The sequence below is a fragment of the Mobula hypostoma genome, chromosome 20 (genome assembly GCF_963921235.1).
Source record: "Mobula hypostoma chromosome 20, sMobHyp1.1, whole genome shotgun sequence".
In the NCBI taxonomy this organism is placed as follows: domain Eukaryota; kingdom Metazoa; phylum Chordata; class Chondrichthyes; order Myliobatiformes; family Myliobatidae; genus Mobula; species Mobula hypostoma.
In genome coordinates, this window is record NC_086116.1 from 34,553,280 (window position 1) to 34,577,328 (window position 24,049).

The 24,049-nt window shown below is 44.5% G+C and overlaps 1 protein-coding gene across 4 annotated transcripts in view; it reads right to left on the reverse strand.

Moving 5' to 3' along the window:
- dmtf1 (cyclin D binding myb-like transcription factor 1) overlaps positions 1 to 24,049 on the reverse strand; it is a 106,176-nt gene that overhangs the window by 6,407 nt on the left and 75,720 nt on the right. For 2 of the 4 annotated variants that reach the window (XM_063072652.1, XM_063072653.1), the window contains exons 10-16: positions 14,233 to 14,461; positions 11,177 to 11,328; positions 9,161 to 9,379; positions 7,866 to 7,951; positions 5,349 to 5,495; positions 2,484 to 2,879; positions 298 to 430 (exon numbers count right to left, since the gene is read on the reverse strand). In XM_063072652.1, coding sequence (XP_062928722.1) covers positions 298 to 430; positions 2,484 to 2,879; positions 5,349 to 5,495; positions 7,866 to 7,951; positions 9,161 to 9,379; positions 11,177 to 11,328; positions 14,233 to 14,461 — 1,362 coding nt within the window. The remainder of the gene's footprint in view (positions 1 to 297; positions 431 to 2,483; positions 2,880 to 5,348; positions 5,496 to 7,865; positions 7,952 to 9,160; positions 9,380 to 11,176; positions 11,329 to 14,232; positions 14,462 to 24,049) is intronic. The other 2 variants (XM_063072654.1, XM_063072655.1) reach the window with 2 other exon arrangements.

Genomic DNA, 24,049 nt, shown 5'->3' on the forward strand with positions numbered 1-24,049 from the left:
CGGGGGTAAACGTGGGGCTGTAAAGGAAGGTACACAGTGTATGGCTGATGCTGTAATGAAAATCTTGTCTCTAATTCCCAGCACAGTTGTCCTCCACAAGGCTGGTTTCACAAAACAATGCTACAATTTCACAAGCACATTACCCATGGCAATTTTTATTTAGAAAAATGACAGTGAAATTATTTAAAAAAATACTTAGAGTTTTAAGAAATGCAATATTTGGATGTTTTTTTGGGCAAGGTACCATGGATTGGTATGAATGTTGCAGACACAAACCCAATGTTCAAGTTTCCTCACCAGTCAGCGTTGATAATGGCAAAACGGAATCATTGTCAATGTCGTCTGTGGGCTGAATGAAACTGTGATCCGAGGACACGATGAGTGTTGCTTCTTCATCAATGCCTGCTTCGATACTGGGAGATACCAGAGCCTGTCAGACAGGAGAAGGTTGGGAAGATGCCAGTTTATCATTTCTTGGGACATAGCGATCCTCAGCAAGGCCACCATTTACTGCACATCCCCAAATGCCCTGAGAAATCATACAGCACTACAGCACAGAAACAGTCCATCTGTCCATGCCAACCTGTTTTACTACCTCGTCCAAGTATCTGCACCTGGACCGTAACTCTCCCTTCCTTTACACGTACTGATCAAACTTTTCTTAAGTAGGCGGCACGATAGTGTTACACTTCACAGCACCAGTAATAAGGGTTCACTCCCAGCTGCAGCTTGTAAGGTGGCACCCATCGTAAAGGACTCTCACCATCTGGACAATCCCTCTTCTCAATACTCCCATCAGGAGGTGCAGGAGCCTGAAGGCCCACATTCAACATTTGTCAGGAACAACTTCTCAGCCGTCGACTTTTGAATGGTCCACTAATGCGTTATTCGTCTTTTGCACTCTTTATTTATTTACCAACTATGTGACCCTAAGAAACTGCAGAGAGTTGTGGACACATCATGGAAACCAGCCTCCCCTCCATGGACTGTCTACACGTCCTGCTGCCTCGGTAAAGCAGCCAGCACCATGAAGAAGCCCACCCATCCCAGACGTCCTCTCTTCTCTCCCTTCCTATCAGGCAGAAGATATAAAAGCCTGAAAGCATGTAGCACCAGGCTTGAGGACAGTTTCAATCCCCCTGATATCAGACCATTGACTGATTAACTAGTACAATAAAATGTACTCTTGCACTCAATCTACCTCGTTATGATCTTCTATCTACTGTTTACCTGCAGTACACTTACTCTGTAGCTGTTACACTTCATTCTGCATTCTGTTAGTGTTTTACTTTGTTCTACCTCAATGCACCGTGCAATGATCTGAACTGTATTAACAGTATGCAAGACAAGCTTTTCATTGTATCTCAGTATATGTGACAATATTAAACCGATTCTAATTCCACACCTTTGTGATTAAGGAACATTACTGGAATATGTATTGTCTTATTACACAGGTAGCTAAATTTATTTAATTTTTTCTTTTTAGACGAATACAAAATACGTTATGGTATTATGGAAACAGAAACACGATTGAATTTCCCCATAACTTTGTATTGTAAATTAACCATAATATTGAAAAGGTATATTTTATTCTAATCTAAAGCAAAAATAAAACCTCATAACAAAATAGAAAAAAAAGAGGAAAAAGAACGGAAAAAAAGCTGTTTGGTTAAAAGAAAAAAAAAATCTGACATATAGTCGTAAATTCAAACATATAATAGCCATCATCATTGCTGACCAAATCGAAAATTGTGAAAGTAGTTCCAAAAACGTCCCCATAGTGTGAAAAAATCTTGTCTAGGTACAGAAATAGAACACTTAATCTTCTCTAGATTTAAACATGACATAACATCAATCAACCAATGGGCACGAGCAGGCGGAGCGGCATCTTTCCATTTAAGCAACAAAACTCTTCTGGCTGAAAGAGAAATAAAAGCCAAAATATGCAAATCATTCGGCTTAAGAGTAAGCAACACACATCAAAGTTGCTGGTGAACGCAGCAGGCCAGGCAGCATCTATAGGAAGAGGCGCAGTCGACGTTTCAGGCCGAGAAGGGTCTCGGCCTGAAACGTCGACTGCGCCTCTTCCTAGAGATGCTGCCTGGCCTGCTGCGTTCACCAGCAACTTTGATGTGTGTTGCTTGAATTTCCAGCATCTGCAGAATTCCTGTTGTTTGGGCTTAAGGGGAAAATCATTTCCTCCAACAATGCCAAACAAGGCAGTCAGAGGGCTGGGTTTAAAGTTTACTTTAAAAAGCACCGAGAAAGTTTGAAATACTTCTTTCCAAAATTTATCAAGCCGCGGGCAGGACAAAACATATGAATTAGAGAGGCCTCTTCGACATTACACCTATTACAGTATGGAGAAAAATCTGAGTAAAAACGAGAGAGCTTATCTTTAGTCATATAGTGATATTTAGGTAGCTAAATTTAATCGTCTTCCTATTTCTTGCCTGCTTTCTGATCAGGATTTGAGTTCTTACCTCTGCTGTGTAAGCACCACTGAGATCGGACTGAACCTCAACTTCCTGCCGGAGGTCTGTCTCGTTAATATTGACACCCGAGCCCATCATATCTTCACGACTGTCACAGCTGAGGCTTGCTTGGCCAATCTCTGTCCCGGCAAGGTCGCTCTGACCAGCGCCTTGGTCCTCGGTTAGCTTTGCCTCATCGATCTCACTGTAGGTAGTGGATCCGAGTGAGCTGGAGTCGATCTGGCGCTCAGTCAGAGCAGCTTGGTCAATTTCGGGGTCAACCGTCAGCTCCGCTTGGGTTATGGAGGAAGTAATGTCATCGGTGGCAACCGCATGGATGATGACGCTTGGCTGTGCTATCTGTACACTGGGGTTGTCACTGGTACCGTGGAGGAGGGTTTCAGACTGTTGGCACAGGACAGAACTGGCTTCAATTTAACTGGAAACAGCTGAAAATCTGAACACTTAAAAAAACTTTTAGAAATGTTGTTTACATTGTAAATACATGCTGGTTGTTATAGCTGGGTGGGAGGTGGGGTGCAAGAGGGAATGAGCTCCCACTAACCTATTAAATCCTCCCAATGGCATGTGCCTCAAATAGACTCTGACAACCAAGTCCAGCTCCTGACCATCACGTGTGGCTTAGCTACTAAGCCCAGCAGAACATTTCTACTGACAGCAGAAGGGACAAAGGTGGGTTACTGGCATCTTAAACCCAGTCACTTTGGGCAGATAGGTCTCGTGAGCCGTGGTTGGCAGCTCATCTAGAAGGAAATCTCTGATCTCAAACCTCCACTGCTTTGCGGCTAGACCCACTCATGGGGAAGTAAACCCCGAGGAAACCCCAGAGCTGGAGCCCCTAAGGCAGTCCTACGTTGAGTTCAACATTGACTGGCAACTCCTGCGATGCTGCAGGTGGCAAACTGTATCGGTCTCTGCCGTTCCTTTGGATTCAGCAGCTGCGTGGAGAGGGGGAGCTTGCTGCACAGGTAACAGCTTGCTCTTCATATCGTACTGCTCTGGCTTGAGTCTCACATAGACACTTGGGACACAACATCCATGGTCGAACCAGACCAACAGACAACGCTGGTGTTTATATGTTTATGCACATTTTATTCCTTTAACTTTATTTTTATATAATTCTTAATTCTTTATAATTGCTGAAAGTTGTTGTTTTTTGTTGCCTGTTTGTGCCCTGACCAACTCACCACAGTAAGTTCCTATTACATGTAAATGTATCTGGTGAATAAAGCTGATCTTTCCAACATTCGGAGTCTGAGGGGAGACCTAACACGTTACAGTACCAGCACATCTCACCACAGATTCAGTGTAATAAGCTCCTCAGGCTGGAAATGTCTTATACTAAAGAGCATGTATCTAAAGGTGAGAGTGGTAAGTTCAAAGGAGATTTCGTTCTGCTCACTTCATTATGGGGAGGTTCGAGAGGATACAGAGGAGATTTACCAGGATACTGCCTGGATTAGAGAGCATGTCTTATAAGGAAAGGTTGAGCAAGCTGGGGCTTTTTTCTTTGAAGTAAAGGAAGATGAGGGGTGTACAGGATTAGGTCGTGCAGGCAGCCAGCCAGCATCCTTATCCCAGTGCAGAAATGGTTAATGTGACCAGGCATAATTTTGAAGTGATTGGAGGAGAGTATAGAGTGGAATGTGAGAAATAGGTATTTTACACAGATAGAGGTGATGTATATGTGCTTTGGTGATAGATTTACTTTGAACTTTGAGTTTAAAGGGTTACATGAGGGGCAAGATTTATTCATGTGGAGAGCTGTGGATGCCTGGAATGGATTACTGGGGGTAGTAGTGGAATCAGGTACTCGAAGGGAGCTTAACAGGCTTTTGGGGAGACAACAAACATGAAGGAATTGAACGGTAGAATACTCGTTAGTGTAACGCTATTACAGCGCCAGTGATCCGCATTAAGTTCCTCCTGCCGTCTGAAAGGAGTTTGTACATTCTCCCTCTGACTATGTGGATTTCCTCCAGGTGTTCCAATTTCCTCCCACGTTCCAAAGACGTATGGGTTAAGGTTAACAAGTTGTGGGCATGCTATGTTGGTGCTGGAATGGTGACACTTGTGGGCTGCCCCCAGCACATATGTGGACTATGCTAGTCATTGATGCAAATACCCAATCAGCCAATCATGTGGCAGCAACTCAATACATAAAAGCATGCAGACATTGTCAAGAGGTTCAGTTGTTGTTCAGACCAAGCATTGGAATGAGGAATTAATGTGATCTAAGTGACTTTGACTGTGGAATGATTGTTGGTGCCAGACGGGGTGGTTTGAGTATCTCAAGATGCTGATCTCCTGGGATTTTCATGCAGAACAGTCTCTAGACTTTACTAGTGCGAAAAACAAAAAACATCCAGTGAGTGGCAGTCCTGTGGGGGAAAACATCTTGTTAAGGAGAGAGGTTAAAGGAGAATGACCAGACTGGTTCAAGCTGACAGGAAGGCGACAGTAACTCAAATAGCCATGCACTACAACAGTAGTGTGCAGAAGAGCATCTCTGAATGCACAACTCGTCAAACTTTGAAGTGGATGGGCTACAGCAGCAGAAGACCATGAACATACACTTCGTGGCTACTGTATTAGATATAGCAGGTACACAAAGTGGCCACTTAGTGTACGTGACAAATAAAGCTAATCTTTACACAGGAGGAGAACTGTTAGTATAAGTTGGAAAGGCCAAATGGGCCAAATGACCGGTGCTGTACTGTTCTATGCTCTATGTACCCAGGTTCAAATTTCAACAAGGTCCAAACACTTCCAAAACATACACAAAATCAACTACACGAATCAGTCAACGTCTGCTGCTGCTTCTGAATTACAGCATTTAAAACTCGGACTCACTGAGAGTGTGTGCACGATGATCTGTTCCGGGGAGGAGGGTGAGGTCAGTGTGACGGCAGGACTCGCTAGGGTTATCGGAAGGCCTTGGCTTGAGCTGGTCTGGATCAGGTACGTTCCTGGTGTTCCTGTGGGCTGCAGCCGGAATGACTAGATAATATGTAAATGAGAAGAAATTAGCTTCCAAACGTACAAAAAAAAAGTGATTTGAATAGCTATCTATTTATCGAGAAATGAGGGCACTGTATCTATCAGGCTGTCTGCTCCAACCAGTCAGGTGGTCAGAAATGCAGGAGGCTAAAGAGTGTGGAGGACTTAGCCAGTTCTCCGCACCATTGAGGACAGCTACAAGGGGCACCGTCTCGGGAAGCTGAAACCCATCATTAGGAACCTCCATCGTTCAGGCCGTTCCCTCTTCCCAATGCTGCCATCAGGCAGGAGGTACAGGAGCCTGAAAACCCACACCTCAAGGTTCAACAACAGCTTCTTCCACACTGCCAGCAGGTTCCTGAACACACCTGAAACACTCTAACACCAAGCCAACTGCATTTCATCAGTCCTTAACCCACGTGAAACACCCTAACACTACCTCTGATTGTATTTCATCAGGGTCCTGAAACACCCTAACACTTTCCCTCAACTTGTACTGTTTATTTTGATGTGCAAGTTATATATAGTTAATCCTGGTTTATTAACTTATTTATGTGCTGCTGTTGCACAAAGCTAATCTTCATGACATGCCAAGACGTGCGGCGCGGTAGTGATGCCGCTGTAAAGTGTGAGGATTTATAGTGTCATCGATTGGGCGATCAGGGTTCAAATCTGGGCACTGTCTCTAAGCAGTTTTACAGTCTCCCCATGACTACGGAGGTTTCCTCTGGGTGCTTTGGCTTCCTCCCACATTCCAAAGACGTCCCGGTTAGGGTTAGCAAGGTTAGCAAGCTATGTTGGCGTCACTTGGTGGGCTGCCCCCCATTACATCCCTGGACTGTGTTGGATGTTGACGCAAATGATACATTTCAATATATATTTCAATGTTTCAAAGTACATATGACAAACAAAGCTGATCTTATATTTCATTTATATTTACACATGTATGCCCATGACAATTAACTCAAACTTGATCTCCAATTCTGGCCCAAAGTTTAATCATTGCCCTTAGATATGTGCATCCCAACCTCTGGAACTCCCTTCTTAACTTCTCCTCTTTTCTCTTCTTTGTGCTTGTCTCTATTCCCATAAGGAACCTTGTAGTTGATGCGGGAGGTGCATTTGTGGGTGTGTTGGAATATGTATTATAAAACCTTAACACATAGCAGCAGAATTAGGTCATTCAGCCCATCGAGTCTGCTCCACCATTCCATCATGGCTGATTTATTATCCCTCTCAAACCCATTCTCTTGTATTCTCCCTGTAACCACTGTGACACCCTGACCAATCAATAACCTATGAACCTCCACTCATTAACTTGGTCTCCACAGCCATTTGTGGCAATGAATTCCACAGATTCATCCCCCTCTGGCTAAAGAAATTCCTCCTCATCTCTGTTCTAAATGGCCGTGCCTCTATTCTGAGGCTGTGTCCTCTGGTCCGAGACCTCCCCTAGTATAGGAACATCTTCTCCACATCCACTCTAGGCCTTTCAATATTTGATAGGTTTCAATGAAATCCCACCTCATTCTTCTAAGTTGCAGCGAGTACTGGCCTAGGGCCATCAAATGTTCCTCATATGTTAACCCTTTCACTCCTGGGATCATTTTCCAGTGGCAGCACACCCTTCCTTCGACAATGGGACCCAGAACTGCTCACAATACTACAGTGCATTATGACCAATGCCTTAAAGCCTCAGCTTTTATACTCTAGTCCTCCCAGTTTTCAGGAACATCTTGCCTGTTAAGAGAGTACTGATTCCTCCTCCACAAGACAGGATTCGCTAATCATTCTTCCTCTTTCACCTGTTACTTCCCTACATCCTCTACACCAAGGGGTTCCCAACCTGGACCCCTCGGTTAATGGTAGGGGTTGATGGCTTAAAAAAGGTTGGGAACCCCTGCTCTTCTCTGTCCTTTCCACAGCTCCTTAATAAGCAACAACTCTGCAGACTGGCACCATGGTTCAAGGCCTCACCCATTTGTCAGTGAACATCAGCAGGCTATTTTTCCTGTGTGGGGATTGGAGCTGAACTTAATTGTCCCTTTGTCCAACACTCACAACAGATGCATTTTCAGCCAGGACAACAGGATTTCCGTACATGTGGGAACAATGTTCTGTCTGACGTTCACTGCTGTTACAAGGGCTGGACCTCAGTTAACATCAGCTACATTCCTGTCACAGCATGGATCTCATTGCATTCACTTAACTTGCTATTAATTAGGAAGTCCTAGCAATTTCATTATTTTGTGAATGGTCTCCTGTGAAATCAGTCTCATTTGCTAGGTTCATTATGCTGAATGGTTTGAGAAGAATACAGAATTCATAGTAACAAGGCAGAGGCAATTCTAGATGAATTGTTATACTCACTGGGAGGAATTCGAACCTCTGCAGGGTTCCAGCGTTCAGAGTGATTGTTTCACAGTCTACATTAGTGCCGCAGGAATCCCCTGTTGCTGCAAAAACATTATGGTTATAAACCAATCATGTTCTTATCATGTTTGTTCAAGTAAGGTTGGGTTTAAGATAATGTTACAGCTCTATAAAATCCTGGTTAGACTACACTCTGTTCACTTCTGGCTGCCTCATTTAGGAAGGATCGGGAAGCTTTAGAGAGGGTGCAGAGGAGGTTTACCAGGCTGGACTAGAGAGCACATCTTATGAGGAAAGGTTGAGCAAACTAGGGCTTTTCTCTTTGGAGTGGAGGAGGATGAGAGGTGTACAAAATGATAAGATGCATAGATTGAATGGACAGCCATTGACTTTTACCCAGGATGGAAATGGTTAATGTGAAGGAACATAATTTTAAGATGATTGGAGGAAAGTATGGCGGGGGGGGGGGGTAAGATTTTTTACAGAGTGGTGAGTGTGTGGAACACACTGCCAGGGGTAGTGTAGAGACAGGTACATTAGGGTATTTAAAAAATTCTTCGATAGGCATATGGGTGATAGGAAAATAAGAGAGTTATGATGGAGGGAAGGGTAAGATTGATCTGACAGTAGGTCAAAGAGTTGGCACAACATCATGGACCTATGGGCCTGTACTGTTCTGCAGTATGTTGTATGTATATTGATCATATGTAACATTTAAAAAAAAACACAGAACTTCTCTAGACTACTTACTCCCAGCATCTGGCCCATGTCCTCTTCTCGATGCTACCATCAGGCAGGAAGTACAAGAGCCCAAAGACCCAAACCACAAGGTTCAACAACAGCTGCTTCCTCACTGCCATCAGGTTCTTGAACTGGGGTGAAAAGCCCTAACACTACCTCAGACTGCATCTTCTGCTCTCTCAATTGTCACTGGTATTATTTTGTGTATTTTATTGTTTATTTTGCACATGTGCAAGTTCAATATAATTTGGTAGTCTATGTCTGTCCTTGTAATGTATTGTCGCTGCTGCATAAATCTTGTTTTCATGGTGTGTTGGATGTTAATGCAAATGACGCATTTGACTGTATGCTTCTTTGTAGATGAGATAAAGAAATCTGAAAATGAATCTGAATACCCTGCGTATGTTTGTCTGTGATGGTAAGTGATCTGACTGGACTGAGAATTACTATTTGGATTCTTTGAGCTAAATATTGATCGCCACATCGTGCCTTTGGTTCACCGGACGACTGACAGAAGCAGTGCACAAACACATCAGCTGGACTCTACGTACCCACGTGAGTGATCTGCACAGGGATTTGTAGGGCTGTCACGGGGCTGTTCGGGACACTGCTGCTCTCCTCCATCTGAGCCAACCGGACCCGTAGCTGCTGGACAGAGGCTGGATTGGAACTGCGTGAACTCGACCCTGTTTGACCCTCGGAAAGCTGGTGCACCGGTAGGTGAGGCTGCTTCAGGGTCTCCACCAGCTGCCGCAGACTCTCAACCAGCTCTGCGGAGGCAGAAAGACAGCTATCATTGCTGGAACCGCGGGGGGCACTTTCACCAAGAAAAACATGGCCACAAATTAATGTCAGGATCAACAAGACCATCAATGCATTGATGAAATTTACTAGTATTTCAAATATCAAACCTGGATGTTAGGAAAAGGAACTAAACCAGCAAAAGATGATTTAAGTTCAAATTAAGTACCTGTATTTCTGTAGAGCTATTAAATCAGGAGATATTTTGAATTGTGGGCACTATAGCAATCTAGAAAATACAGAACTTGTGCATAGCAAGATTCCACAGACAGCTGTGTGGTAACGACTAACTTACTTACTTCAGATCAAGTAAGTTACTGACTTGAAAGATTGCCTGTCTCTTCACATCACTGTCTGGTATGGAGGGGCCACTGCACAGGATCGGAAAAAGCTGCTGAAAGTTGTAAACTCAGCCAGCTCCATCATGGGCACCAGCCTTCCCAGCATCCAGGACATCTTCAAAAGACAATGCCTCAAAAAGGCAGCACCCATCACACAGGACTTGCCCTCTTCTCATGGCTACCATTAGGGAGGAGGTACAGGAGCCTGAAGACACACCCTCAATGATTCAGGAACAGCTTCTTCCCCTCCGCCGTCAGATTTCTGAATGGACAATGAACCCACGGAACACAACCTCACTATTTTTTTTTCTTTTTGGCTCTCCTATTGCACTACTTATTCATATATCTTATTGTAATTTATAATTTTAATTATGTATTACACTGTAGTGCTGCCGCAAAACAACAAGTTTCACAACATATGCCAGTGATATTAAACCTGACTCAAGATTTGGATTCTGCATGGTCTGCAGAGTATGTTTTGTTTCAGCTGCTTTAATGTTGAATGACACTAGCTCTGGAAACCTGCTTTGAAACAGGGCATGGGACTGTTTCCACTCAGTTTAGAGCAGGAGTTCCCAGCCTTTTTTATGCCATGGACCCCTAGCATTTACAGAGGGGTCTGCAGATCCCAGGTTGGGAACCCCTGGTTTAGAAGGAAACTGGGGCTTCAATTCACCATCAAACACAAGCACATTGAACAGCACAGCACCCCATAATACCGCACTGAAACGTTGGCCTAAAAGATTATCCAGGATTTGAGGGGCTGCCTCATAGAAGGAGATAAAATTATGAGAGGTATAGTTGGGGTGGATAGACTGGGCTTTTATTACAGGGTGGAAATGCTACATCCACAACCTTGTCGTGGTTCAGAGGCTTACGTGCCTCACTGACCCGGACAGCAAGCTGGCTGGAGTCAGGGCTTTATGCTTCGGCTCTTGTTCGTGTCACCCATCCAAACAGGTCAAAAGGTAGAGGCCAGACAATGGGTGGTCCACCTGTCCTCCAGGTTCAGGGGGTCAGCTCAGGGCCAACAACCCTGACTGGTCAAACAAAAACAAAGAATCCTACATCTGAGTGGCCAAGGAGATACAGAGATGGAGGACCTTCACTGCGGCCTTAAACTCCAGCGGTGTAACGGGCAGTCAGTATAATGTAAATACTAGAGGACATAAGAGATGCTGTTTGAAGTTCCTGCTGGTGGTGGGGTGTAGTAATTGAACTTGACAACTAACTTCTTAACATTTAACATATAGTAGGATAGAAAACAGACAATGCCGGAGATACTTAAGGAGGTCAGGAAGCATCTGTGAAGGGAGTATCAAAGGTAACAATTTGGCCCCATCACTTCCTGGTTTTATATCGGGGCTGTAACACCACACAATGAGACCACACCAGAGGGGGATTGCACTCTGACAATGATCGTACCTGCAAATGTCAGATCCTTGTGGTTCGTAACTTGCCGCTTGATTGTCCACCATTTACTTCTCAGCCACTGCGGAGAGCGGACACTGCTCCAACCTTCAGCCATGACGTCCCAATTTATCTCACTCTCATCTTCTGCGTTCAGTTCTGCAATTCTAAACCAAGTTACTAAATAAATACATTTGTCTAAGAAGAGTCAGAAGGTTTGTAAGCCCAAGTAATACTTGTTGGTCCACCTAAACATGTCTTCTCAATATAGAAGCCAAAATGGTAAAAAACTTAATCCTCTCTCTCCCATCCACCCACCTTCCCCCTCATCTGGTCTCATCTATCACCTGCCAGCTTGTTCTCCTCCCCTTTCCCCCAGCAAACACCAATGCCCAGTTCCCTACCTGCCCAATGAAGTGGCTTGCTAACATTTTGTGATTCATTCACCAATGCACCTCGATCCCTCTGAACTTCACTCATTCACAGCCTCTCCCCATTTAGATAATAATCTGTCTTTTGATTCCTCTTACTGATGTGTACAACACTACCCGTCTCCATCTAAAATAATTATTTTTGAACTACTGTCTTCAAGAGCTTTGTTCTATTTCGCCTGTGGTAGGACACGGAAGTGTTAATCTGTTATAAACTCAAGGTCACATAACCTCACTAAAGTTTCCATTGTACAAATAAACTTCTTCAGTCTGGGGAACTTTAATTCTGGTTTAGGTCTGTTTGAGCAATCTAATGTACTCCACAATGAGAAGTTACGTTTAAAAAAAAATTACCTTTTATAAGGAAATGCACCAACACTTCTCTGAATGATCTACACCAGCAACATTAGTTTCCACTTCAGCCTTAACATTTTCCCACCTATTGTCAATCTCCCAATTGTATAATCTTCTCCAAACTGATAATCTTCTCCAAACTGACAATCTTAGGCTGCAGGTAGGGCAGTCTTCAACCTGATGGCATGAACATCGATTTCACTAACTTTAAAGCAATTTCTCCCCGTTTTCCACCCTGGCTCCCCTCTCACCAGTTCTCTTCTCCTCACCAGCCTATCACCTCCCCCTGGTGCCCCTCCTCCTTCCCTCTCTCCTATGGTTCACTCTCCTCCCCTATCAGATTCCTTCTTCTTCAGCCCTTTACCTCCTCCACCTATCACCTCCCAGCTTCTTACTTAATACCCTCTCACCAGGTCTCAGGCATTACCTGTCGGTTTGTACTCCTTCCCCTCTATCCGCCACCTTCTTATTCTGGTTTCTGCCCCTTTTCCAGTCCTGATGAAGGGTCTCAGCCTGAAACTTTATTCCCCTCCACAGATGCTGCCTGACCTCTTGGATTCCTCCAGCATTTTACATGTGCTGTTCTAGATTTCCAGCATCTGCAGAATTGGTCTTGGGCAATATTATAACTTTTTAATATTTTTCGTAACTCAATGTTTTTCTGCTGTCATAATCACGTGTTATATGTGCGGTGTTGTGTGTGTGACGGTGGTTCTGTGTTTTGCACCTTGATGTTAGAGGAACACTGTTTCATTTGGCTGTATTCATGGGTATAGTTAAATGACAATTAATCTTGAACTTGAAATTGACTTGAAAGTTATTTGCTGCTAAAAAGCATAATTTAAAGTTTACATGGTTAGGGCTAGTAAGTTGTGGGCATGCTATGTTGGCGCTGGAAATGTGGTGACACTTGTGCGCTGCCCAGCACTACCCACGCTGAGTTGATTTGATGCAAATGACGCATTTCACTGTATGTTTCGATGTACGTGTGACAAATAAAGCAAACCTCTCTCCTTTTAAAAAGGCAGTAAGATTTATAATGCAGGAAGTTCCACTCGGTCACACTCACACACTGTCTCTGCTCAACCCCCAACAACCTCAGTAGGAAAACAGGCCCTTCAGCCCATCGGGCCCATGCTGAACAAAGTGCCCACCAAAGGTAGTTTTTTTGCTTGCACTGGGCTCATATGCATCTAAACCTTTCCTACCTATATATCTGTCCAACTGGCTTTTATATGTGTTTAATACCTGTCTCAACCACATCTTCTGACAGCTTGTTCCATATATGGACCACCCTCTGTGTTTGATAACATTGACCCTTTAGAACACCGAACAGGAACAGGCCCTTCGGCTCACTATGTTGTGCCGAACCAATTAAATCAGTAATCAAATCACCGACTAAACTAATCACTTCTGCCTACACAATGGCCTCACATTCACGTATCTATCTAAATGTCTCTTAAAAGTCCCTAAATAATCTGCCTTTACCATCACCCCAGGCAGCGCGTTCCACACACCCACCACTCTCCGTGTAAAAAAATATGCCCCTCACATTTCTTTTGAAATTACCCCCTTACCTTAAATGCATGCCCTCTGGTAGCAGACATTTCAACCCTGGGAAAAAGATGTTGTCTGTCTATGCCTCTCATAATCTTATACACCTCTATCAGATCTCCCCTCAGCCTGCACCGCTCCACAGAAAACAACCCGGGTTTGTCCAATCTCGCATTATAGCACAAGCACTCTAATCCAGACAGCGTCCTAATAGAATTTAAGTTCCTAATAAATCTCTCTCCTCTCAACTTAAACCTCTAGTTCTTGATTCCCAAACCCTGGGCAAGACTGTGCACATTCACTCTATCTATGCCTTTCCTGGATTGATAATCTTCTATAAGATCACCCCTCACTCTCCTACGCTGCAGTGAGTACAATCGGAGCCTCTCCCAACCTCCCATGGTGAAGATGACACAAGTTCAGACTGAGTCTGGCTCAATTTGCAAAGAAAACATTATGCCGACACTGGCAGCAGCGCAGTAGCCTAGCAGTTAGTGAAACACCATTATAGCACCAATGGACCCGGTTCAATTCTGGCCGCTGTAAGGAATTTGTATGTTCTTTCCAGGTCCACGTGGGTTTTCTCCACGGGCTCCAATTTCCACCCACATTCCAAAGACATATTGGTCAGTAGGTTTATTGGTCACGTGGGTGTAATTGGGTGGCAAGGGCTCGTTGGGCTTGAGTTAACTGGTCTCTTACGCTTAGACCTTCTACTTGGAAGTGGTGTACCTCAGGATTAGGTTCATTTCGTCATCTTTGCTCCACTCCGTCCCTCCGCTCTGCTTCCAGTTGAGGTAATTGAGCCACTTGGAGCGACACTGCTTCTCCGAGCGGGTCCCCACTCGCTCCGCCACTGCTGCCCAAGATACTCCCTGTGTGACAATGTCGCCGGGGTCAGTGGCTGTTAACTCGTGCACCACCTCGGCCAGTCTCTTCTCTTCCTCCACCGTCCACTTACCTGCAAAAGCAGACGTGAGAAAACATTGCTACGGCCAGGGTTCAGGAAATATTAACCGGCAAAATTGCCTCATTTACCAAGAGGAAGCAGAAACAGATAAAGGAGCATCTCCAGAATGCGTTCAGGGTGGGCTTTAGAAACAATGGAATTGTAATCAATACCGATTAGGGTGAGGCGCCACTTGCCCAGCACGATACTCGCTGATTTGATTTGATGCAGTTCACTGTACGTTACGATATACACATGACAAATGAAGCTAATCTTTAATTTTGCGAACGGGTCTAGAAAATGCAGTTAGCTTTAAGCGCCCAGACAAACTACAGAATTTCACCTTTAGCACTTCATTTAATTTGTGTCTAATAATCCATTGTTTCCTTCCTGATCACTTTTACTCTTGTAGAAAATAATTCTTTAAACATTCAGTTTAATCAAATGCTTATAAAACTGTCATTATGCTAGACTGAAAGCTCTTCCCATCATAATTTTGAAATAATTCCCTGAAATTTTTAAAACAGTGATGAGAAGAATCTGTGTCAAGTGATAACATGATTATTTTGCATAAAATAAACAGTAAATTGTCACTCAAACACATCACTTTCTTAACTGGAACAGGTGTTGCAAGAAAGGCTACAGTGAAAAAGAAGTCTTCATTCAAGGAGAAGAAAAAGGAGCTTGAAAGCCTTGACAACCAGACTCATGAATAGCTTCTTGTCCATTGCTGCGAGACTCCTGAACTGATGACATCTTTCATATGCCCTTCCCGGTGCTGCCACATTCTCTGAATCTTACCTCCACCTCTTTTGTTACTGTCAGTTTAGAATTTCCCTTTGCATTATTGTACGTTACATTATTGTGTGGTCTTCATATTTACTGTATTTCCAACATAGAACACTCCAGCACAGTACAGGCCTTTCGGCTCATGATGTTGTGCCGAACTTATAACTTCCTCCAAGATCAATCTAACCCTCCCCTCCCACATAGTCCTTCATTATTCTACTGTCCATTTATTCATCTAAGAGTTTCTTAAATGTCCCTACTGTACCTGCCTCTACCACAGCCCTTGGCAGCGCATTCCAAGCACCCACCACTTATATAAAAAAAACTCTGACATCCACCCTGTACTTTCCTGTAATCGCCTTAAAGTTATGGCTGCTTCATATTAACTATTTCCACCCTGGAAATAGTTCTCTGGTTATCCACTTGATCTGTGCCTCTATTATCTTGTACACCTCCATCAAGTCACCTCTCATCCTCCTTCACTCCAAAGAGGAAAACCCCAACTCACTGAATCTCTCCTCAGAAGACACGCTCACTAATCCAGACAGCATCCTGGTAAATCTGTTATTGCATTGACCATTTCCATGTGCACTGTTTACTTGGCAGCCTCATACAAACAAGACTTTTCATTCCACTCTGATGTATGTGACAAACTCATCCGATCTAAGGACAAGTATTGAAAAATTTAATTTTCATATTCTAGTGTGCTTTTTTCTTTACATGCAATTGCTCAGAGCAGGAACTATCAAGGCACCAGAATGGCTACTCACTAAATGGGTAACGTACAAGACATGCTGTAAGTCCTTTCATTCTGTTCCACTGTGCATCTTCTGCACCAAACTCTGCTACCTGTTAGTGACAGTAGGTTGGTATGCAAGGACTATTCCTTCTGGAGATCATTCCAACATCAAAACAAGGGCACCCTTGTATTTACAGGGGGATTACATAGAACATAGAATAGTACAGCACTGTACAGGCCCTTCGGCCCACAATGTTGTGCCGACCCTCAAACCCTGCCTCCCATATAAGCCCCCACCTTAAATTCCTCCATATACCTGTCTAGTAGTCTCTTAAACTTCACTAGTGTATCTGCCTCCACCACTGACTCAGGCAGTGCATTCCACGCACCAACCACTCTCTGAGTAAAAAACCTTCCTCTAATATCCCCCTTGAACTTCCCACCCCTTACCTTAAAGCCATGTCCTCTTGTATTGAGCAGTGGTGCCCTGGGGAAGAGGCGCTGGCTATCCACTCTATCTATTCCTCTTATTATCTTGTACACCTCTATCATGTCTCCTCTCATCCTCCTTCTCTCCAAAGAGTAAATCTCTGATCATAATGCATACTTTCTAAACCAGGCAGCATCCTGGTAAATCTCCTCTGTACCCTTTCCAATGCTTCCACATCCTTCCTATAGTGAGGTGACCAGAACTGGACACAGTACTCCAAGTGTGGCCTAACCAGAGTTTTATAGAGCTGCATCATTACATCGCGACTCTTAAACTCCACCCCTCGACTTATGAAAACTAACACCCCATAAGCTTTCTTAACTACCCTATCCACCTGTGAGGCAACTTTCAGGGATCTGTGGACATGTACCCCAAGATCTCTCTGCTCCTCCACACTACCAAGTATCCTGCCACTTACTTTGTACTCTGCCTTGGAGTTTGTCCTTCCAAAGTGTACCACCTCACTTTTCTCCGGGTTGAACTCCATCTGCCACTTCTCAGCCCACTCCTGCATCCTATCAATGTCTCTTTGCAATCTTTGACAATCCTCTACACTATCCACAACACCACCAACCTTTGTGTCGTCTGCAAACTTGCCAAACCACCCTTCTACCCCCACATCCAGGTCGTTAATAAAAATCACGAAAAGTAGAGGTCCCAGAACAGATCCTTGTGGGACACCACTAGTCACAATCCTCCAATCTGAATGTACTCCCTCCACCACCACCCTCTGCCTTCGATAGGCAAGCAAATTCTGAATCCGCCTGGCCAAACTTCCCTGGATCCCATGCCTTTTAACTTTCTGAATAAGCCTACCGTGTGGAAACTTGTCAAATGCCTTACTAAAATTCATATAGATCACATCCACTGCACTACCCTCATCTATATGCCTGGTCACCTCCTCAAAGAACTCTATCAGGCTTGTTAGACATGATCTGCCCTTCACAAAGCCATGCTGACTGTCCCTGATCAGACCATGATTCTCTAAATGCCTATAGATCCTATCTCTAAGAAACTTTTCCAACAGCTTTCCCACCACAGACGTAAGGCTCATTGGTCTATAATTACCCGGACTATTCCAACTACCTTTTTTGAACAAGGGGACAACATTCGCCTCCTTCCAATCCTGCAGTACCATTCCCGTGAACAACAAGGACATAAAGATCCTAGCCAGAGGCTCAGCAATTTCTTCTCTCGCCTCGTGGAGCAGCCTGGGGAATATTCCGTCAGGCCCCGGGGACTTATCTGTCCTAATGCATTTTAACAACTCCAACACCTCCTCTCCCTTAATATCAACATGCTCCAGAACATCAACCTCACTCATATTGTCCTCACCATCATCAAGTTCCCTCTCATTGGTGAATACCGAAGAGAAGTATTCATTGAGGACCTCGCTCACTTCCACAGCCTCCAGGCACATCTTCCCACCTTTATCTCTAATCGGTCCTACCTTCACTCCTGTCATCCTTTTTTTCTTCACATAATTGAATGCCTTGGGGTTTTCCTTTACGCTACTCGCCAAGGCCTTCTCATGCCCCCTTCTTGCTCTTCTCAGCCCCTTCTTAAGCTCCTTTCTTGCTTCCCTATATTCCTCAATAGACCCATCTGATCCTTGCTTCCTAAACCTCATGTATGCTGCCTTCTTCCACCTGACTAGATTTTCCACCTCACTTGTCACCCATGGTTCCTTCACCCTACCATTCTTTATCTTCCTCACCGGGACAAATTTATCCCTAACTTCCCGCAAGAGATCTCTAAACATCGACCACATATCCATAGTACATTTCCCTGCAAAAACATCATCCCAATTCACACCTGCAAGTTCTAGCCTTATAGCTTCATAATTTGCCTTTCCCCAATTAAAAATTTTCCTGTCCCCTCTGATTCTATCCTTTTCCATGATAATGCTAAAGGCTAGGGAGCGGTGGTCACTGTCCTCCAGATGTTCACCCACTGAGAGATCTGTGACCTGATCCGGTTCATTACCTAGTACTAGATCTAGTATGGCATTCCCCCTGGTCGGCCTGTCCACACACTGTGACAGGAAACCGTCCTGGATACACTTAACAAACTCTGCCCCATCTAAACCCTTGGAACTAATCGGGTGCCAATCAATATTAAGGAAATTAAAGTCACCCATGATAACAACCCTGGGCATGGTACAATCACCAGAACAGAATTATTCCAGTTCCATGAACCTCCCCCACAGTTTTCATGGATAATACATCGCAACATGTAATTTCTCATCCATAGATTGTGTTAAATCAGAGCAGAATCCTACTGAGGACTTCGACCTTGGAAACTCAAATTCCCTCCCTTCATGAGTAAATATTCCTGCTACCCATTTTGAAAGGGAAAGAATTACAATAAAGATAAAATGAAAGACCCCCAGGCCGTGAGACGACTGAGCTTCCTGTCACCATCCAGGTCTCATCACGTATCAAGTGTCAGTAGTATTATACTGTTTACTTTTTAACTTGTGTCATAATTGCACCATATGCTAAATGTCTGGATTATATTTAAAATTTATTTTCAGTAATATTACCTTATGTGTTGTGTGTGAGTTATCAGAGCCAATAAAAAGTATTCACCCCCCACCCCCACTTGGAAGTTTCCATGTTTTATTGATTTACAACATTGAATCACAGTGGATTTAATTTGTTTTTTTTGACACTGATCAAAACGACTCTTTTGTGTCAAAGTGAAATCAGATCTCTACAAAGTGATCTAAATAAATTACAAATATAAAACACTAAAGAATTGATTGCAAACGTATTCGCCCCCTTTAACATGCCACAACAAATCATCACAGGTTCAGCCAATTAGTTTTAGAAATTAAATAATTAACTTCTAAACATAATTAGTTAAATGGAGATCACCATGTGCAGTCAAATAACTGTAGTAAAAATACACCTGTATCGGAAGGTCCAACTGCTGGTGAGTCAGTATCCTGGCAAAAACTACACCATGAAGACAAAAGAACACTCCAAGCAACCCCAAAAAAAATGTTAATGAATAGCACAAGTCAGGAGATGGGTACAAGAAAGTTTCCAAGTCATTGAGTATACCCTGGAGTACAGTTAAGTCAATCATCAAGAAATGGAAAGAATATGGCACAGCTGTAGCTTTGCCTAGAGTAGACTGTTCTCAAAAACAGAGTGACCGTGCAAAAAGGGGTCGAGTGAGGGAGGCCACCCAGAGACCTACGACATCTCTGGAGGAGTTACAAGCTTCAGTGGCTGAGGTGGGAGAGACTGAGCAGGCAACAACTATTGCCCGGGTACTTCACCAGTCGCAGCTTTATGGGAGAGTGGCAAAGAGAAAGCCACTGTTGAAAGAAATCTCACATGAAATCTCACCTAGAGTTTGCCAGGAGGCATGTAGGAGACTCTGAAGTCAGCTGGAAGAAGGTTCTATCGTCTGATGAAACCACAATTGAGCTTTTTGGCCATCAGACTAAACACCATACATCATCAAAAACACACCATCCCTACAGTGAAGCGTGGTGGTGGCTGCATCATACAGTGGGGATATTTCGCTGCAGCAGACTCTGGAAGGCTTGTGAAGGCAGAGGGTAAAATGAATGCAGCAAAATACAGGGAAATCCTGGAGGAAAATCTGATGCAGTCTGCAAGAGAACTGTGACTTGGGAGAAGAATTGTTTTCCAGCAAGACAATGACCCCAAGAATAAAGCCAAGGCTACACAGGAATGGCTTATAAACAACAAAGTTATTATCTTGGAGTGGCCAAGTTAGAGTCCAGGCCTCAATCCAATTGAGAATTTGTGGCTGGACTTGAAAAGGGCTGTTCACTCATGATCCCCGTGCAATCTGACAGAGCTTGAGCAGTTTTGTAAAGAAGAATGAGGAAAAATTGCAGTGTCCAGATGTGCAAAGCTGATGGAGACCTATCCACACAGACTCAAGGCTGTAATTGCTGCCAAAGGTGCATCTACTAAATACTGACTTGAAGGGGGTGAGTAATTATGCAATCAATTATTTCATGTTTTATATTTGTAATTAATTTAGATTACTTTGTAGAGATCTGATTTCCCTTTGACACAAAGGCGTCTTTTCTGTCGATGTCAAAAGAAGCCAAATTAAATCTACTGTGATTCAATGTTATATGACAATAAAACATGAAAACTTCTGGGGCTGGGAGGGTGGGGTGAATACTTTTTATAGGCACTGTATTGAGCATTTTGGTCCAGAGGAACATTGTTTTGTTTGGCGATATACATAAATATGGTTGAATAACAATAAACTAGAACTTGAACTTCAACGTGAATGATGTGATAATGGCCAAGGACACAAGGTTATCATGGCTCTAGACCAAGGGGTTCCCACCCTGGGGTCCATGGATCCCTCAGTTAATGGTAAGTGCTCATGGCATTAAAAAGGTTAGGAATCCTTGTTCTTTTAGATTCTCTGCACCAAATCAAGGAAAGAACATGTTATGTAAAGTCTGCAAATATTGCGAACTTGAACAGCTGAAGTAATGGGAAATGGACCAACACATTCTCATTCATCTGCTTAGACAGAATACTTATTATTAATTATGTGCCTTAAGTGTTAGGTGGCAGGGTGGAGATTCGTCTCTACCAAAGGAAGTGTAAGGCTCTCCTTCCCTCCGCTAGTCTGCATAGTAGTCATAGTCATACTTTATTGATCCCGGGGGGAATTGGTTTTCGTTACAGTTGCACCATAAATAATAAATAGTAATAAAACCATAAATAGTTAAATAGTAATATGTAAATTATGCCAGGAAATATGTCCAGGACCAGCCTATTGGCTCAGGATGTCTGACCCTCCAAGGGAGGATTTGTAAAGTTTGATGGCCACAGGCAGGAATGACTTCCTATGACGCTCTGTGTTGCATCTCGGTGGAATGAGCCTCTGGCTGAATGTACTCCTGTGCCCAACCAGTACATTATGTAGTGGATGGGAGACATTGACCAAGATGGCATGCAACTTGGACAGCATCCTCTTTTCAGACACCACCGTCAGAGAGTCCAGTTCCATCCCCACAACATCACTGGCCTTACGAATGAATTTGTTGATTCTGTTGGTGTCTGCTACCCTCAGCCTGCTGCCCCAGAACACAACAGCAAACATGATAGCACTGGCCACCACAGACTTGTAGAACATCCTCAGCATCGTCTGGCAGATGTTAAAGGACCTCAGTCTCCTCAGGAAATAGGGACGGCTCGGACCCTTCTTGTAGACAGCCTCAGTGTTCTTTGACCAGTCCAGTTTATTGTCAATTCGTATCCCCAGGTATTTGTAATCCTCCACCATGTCCACACTGACCCCCTGGATGGAAACAGGGGTCACCGGTACCTTAGCTCTCCTCAGGTCTACCACCAGCTCCTTCGTCTTTTTCACATTAAGCTGCAAATAATTCTGCTCACACCTTGTGACAAAGTTTCCTACCGTAGCCCTGTACTCAGCCTCATCTCCCTTGCTGATGCATCCAACTATGGCAGAGTCATCCAAAAACTTCTGAAGATGACAAGACTCTGTGCAGTAGTTGAAGTCCGAGGTGTAAATGGTGAAGAGAAAGGGAGACAAGACAGTCCCCTGTGGAGCCCCAGTACTGCTGATCACTCTGTCGGACACACAGTGTTGCAAGCACACGTACTGTGGTCTGCCAGTCAGGTAATCAAGAATCCATGACACCAGGAAAGCATCCACCTGCATCGTTGTCAGCTTCTCCCCCAGCAGAGCAGGGCGGATGGTGTTGAACGCACTGGAGAAGTCAAAAAACATGACCCTCACAGCGCTCGCTGGCTTGTCCAGGTGGGCGTAGACACGGTTCAGCAGATAGACCATGGCATCCTCAACTCCTAGTCGGGGCTGGTAGGCGAACTGGAGGGGATCTAAGTGTGGCCTAACCATAGGCCGGAGCAGCTCCAGAACGAGTCTCTCCAGGGTCTTCATGATGTGGGAGGTCAATGCCACCGGTCTGTAGTCATCGAGGCCGCTGGGGCGCGGCGTCTTCGGCACAGGGACGAGGCAGGACATCTTCCACAGCAGACAGGAACCCTTTGGAGCCTCAGGCTCAGGTTGAATACATGGCGAAGTACTCCACATAGCTGAGGGGCACAGGCTTTGAGCACCCTGATACTGACACCATCCGGTCCTGCAGCCTTGCTTGGGTTGAGACGTTTCAGCTGTCTTCTCACCTGTTCAGCTGTGAAGCCCACCGTGGTGGTTTTGTGTGGGGAAGGGGTATAGTCATGAGAGCAGGGTGGGGGACTGTGAGGAGGGGTAGGAGAGGAGAGTGGAATATGTGTTGGTTGGGAGCCGACAACAGATGAATCATGTGGGGGGTGGGCAGGGGCCACAATGTCAAATCTGTTAAAGAACAGGTTAAGTTTGTTGGCCCTGTCCACACAGCCCTCAGCTCCTCTGTTGCTAGTTTGCCGGAACCCAATGATGGTCCTCATCCCCCTCCAGACCTCTCTCATGTTGTTCTGCTGGAGTTTCCACTCAAGCTTCCTCCTGTACCTGTCTTTAGCCTCCCTGATCCTGGCTTTCAGGTCCCTCTGTATTGCCCTCAGCTCCTCCCTATTTCCATCTCTAAACGCCCTCTTTTTAGCGTTCAGGATGTCCTTAATGTCCTTTGTTACCCATGGCTTGTTATTTGAACAACAAAGAACAGTTCTTGTCCGAACATTGCAGTCTACACAGAAGTTGATGTAATCAGTGATGCACTCTGTGAGCCCATCAATATCCTCTCCGTGTGGCTCACAGAGTGCCTGGCAGTCTGTCACCTCAAAACAACCCTGGAGCACCTCATAAGCCTCCTCTAACCATTTTCTCACTGTCCTCGAGGTTGCAGGTTTACTCTTCACCAGAGGCACATAGCAGGGTTTTAGATGCACCAGGTTGTGATCTGACCTTCCCAGTGGGGGGAGGGGAGAGGAGTTGTATGCATTCTTAACGTTAGTGTACATCAAATCCAGAGACCTCTCCCCTCTGGTTGTACAGCTCACATACTGCGTGAAGTTGGGCAGTGTTCTAGCCATGGTAACATGGTTGAAGTCACCCGAGATGGTAATGAGGGCACTCAGGTGCTGGGTTTGTAATCTGGCTATGATGGTGTAAATGATGTTACGCGCCAACGTCGGGTTGGCAGAGGGAGGGATGTACACAACAACCACAATTGCATGCAAGATTTCCCTTGGCAAATAATATGGCCAGAGTCCAACAGCAAAAAGTTCAATATCCAGGCTACAAACACGTTCCTTGATCTTAACATGCCCAGGATTGCACCGCCTCTTGTTTACCAGAACCGCAAGCCCCCCTCCTTTACGCTTACCACTGTCAGTGCAATTCCAGTCAGCTCAAACGTTCTGGAAGCCCTCTGTGGAAACGCTTTGATCGGGTACGTCCTCGTGCAGCCACGTCTCAGTGAAGCACATTACACTGCTCTCCCGAAATGTTCCGACTCCTGACAAGCCCAGTCAGTTCGTCCATTTTATTCCCCAGCGATCTCACATTTCCCAAGATGAGAGAGGGGAGACACAGCTTGTAACTTCTCTTCTCCAAAAGCCTCTGTTGTCTCGATCCGGTCCTC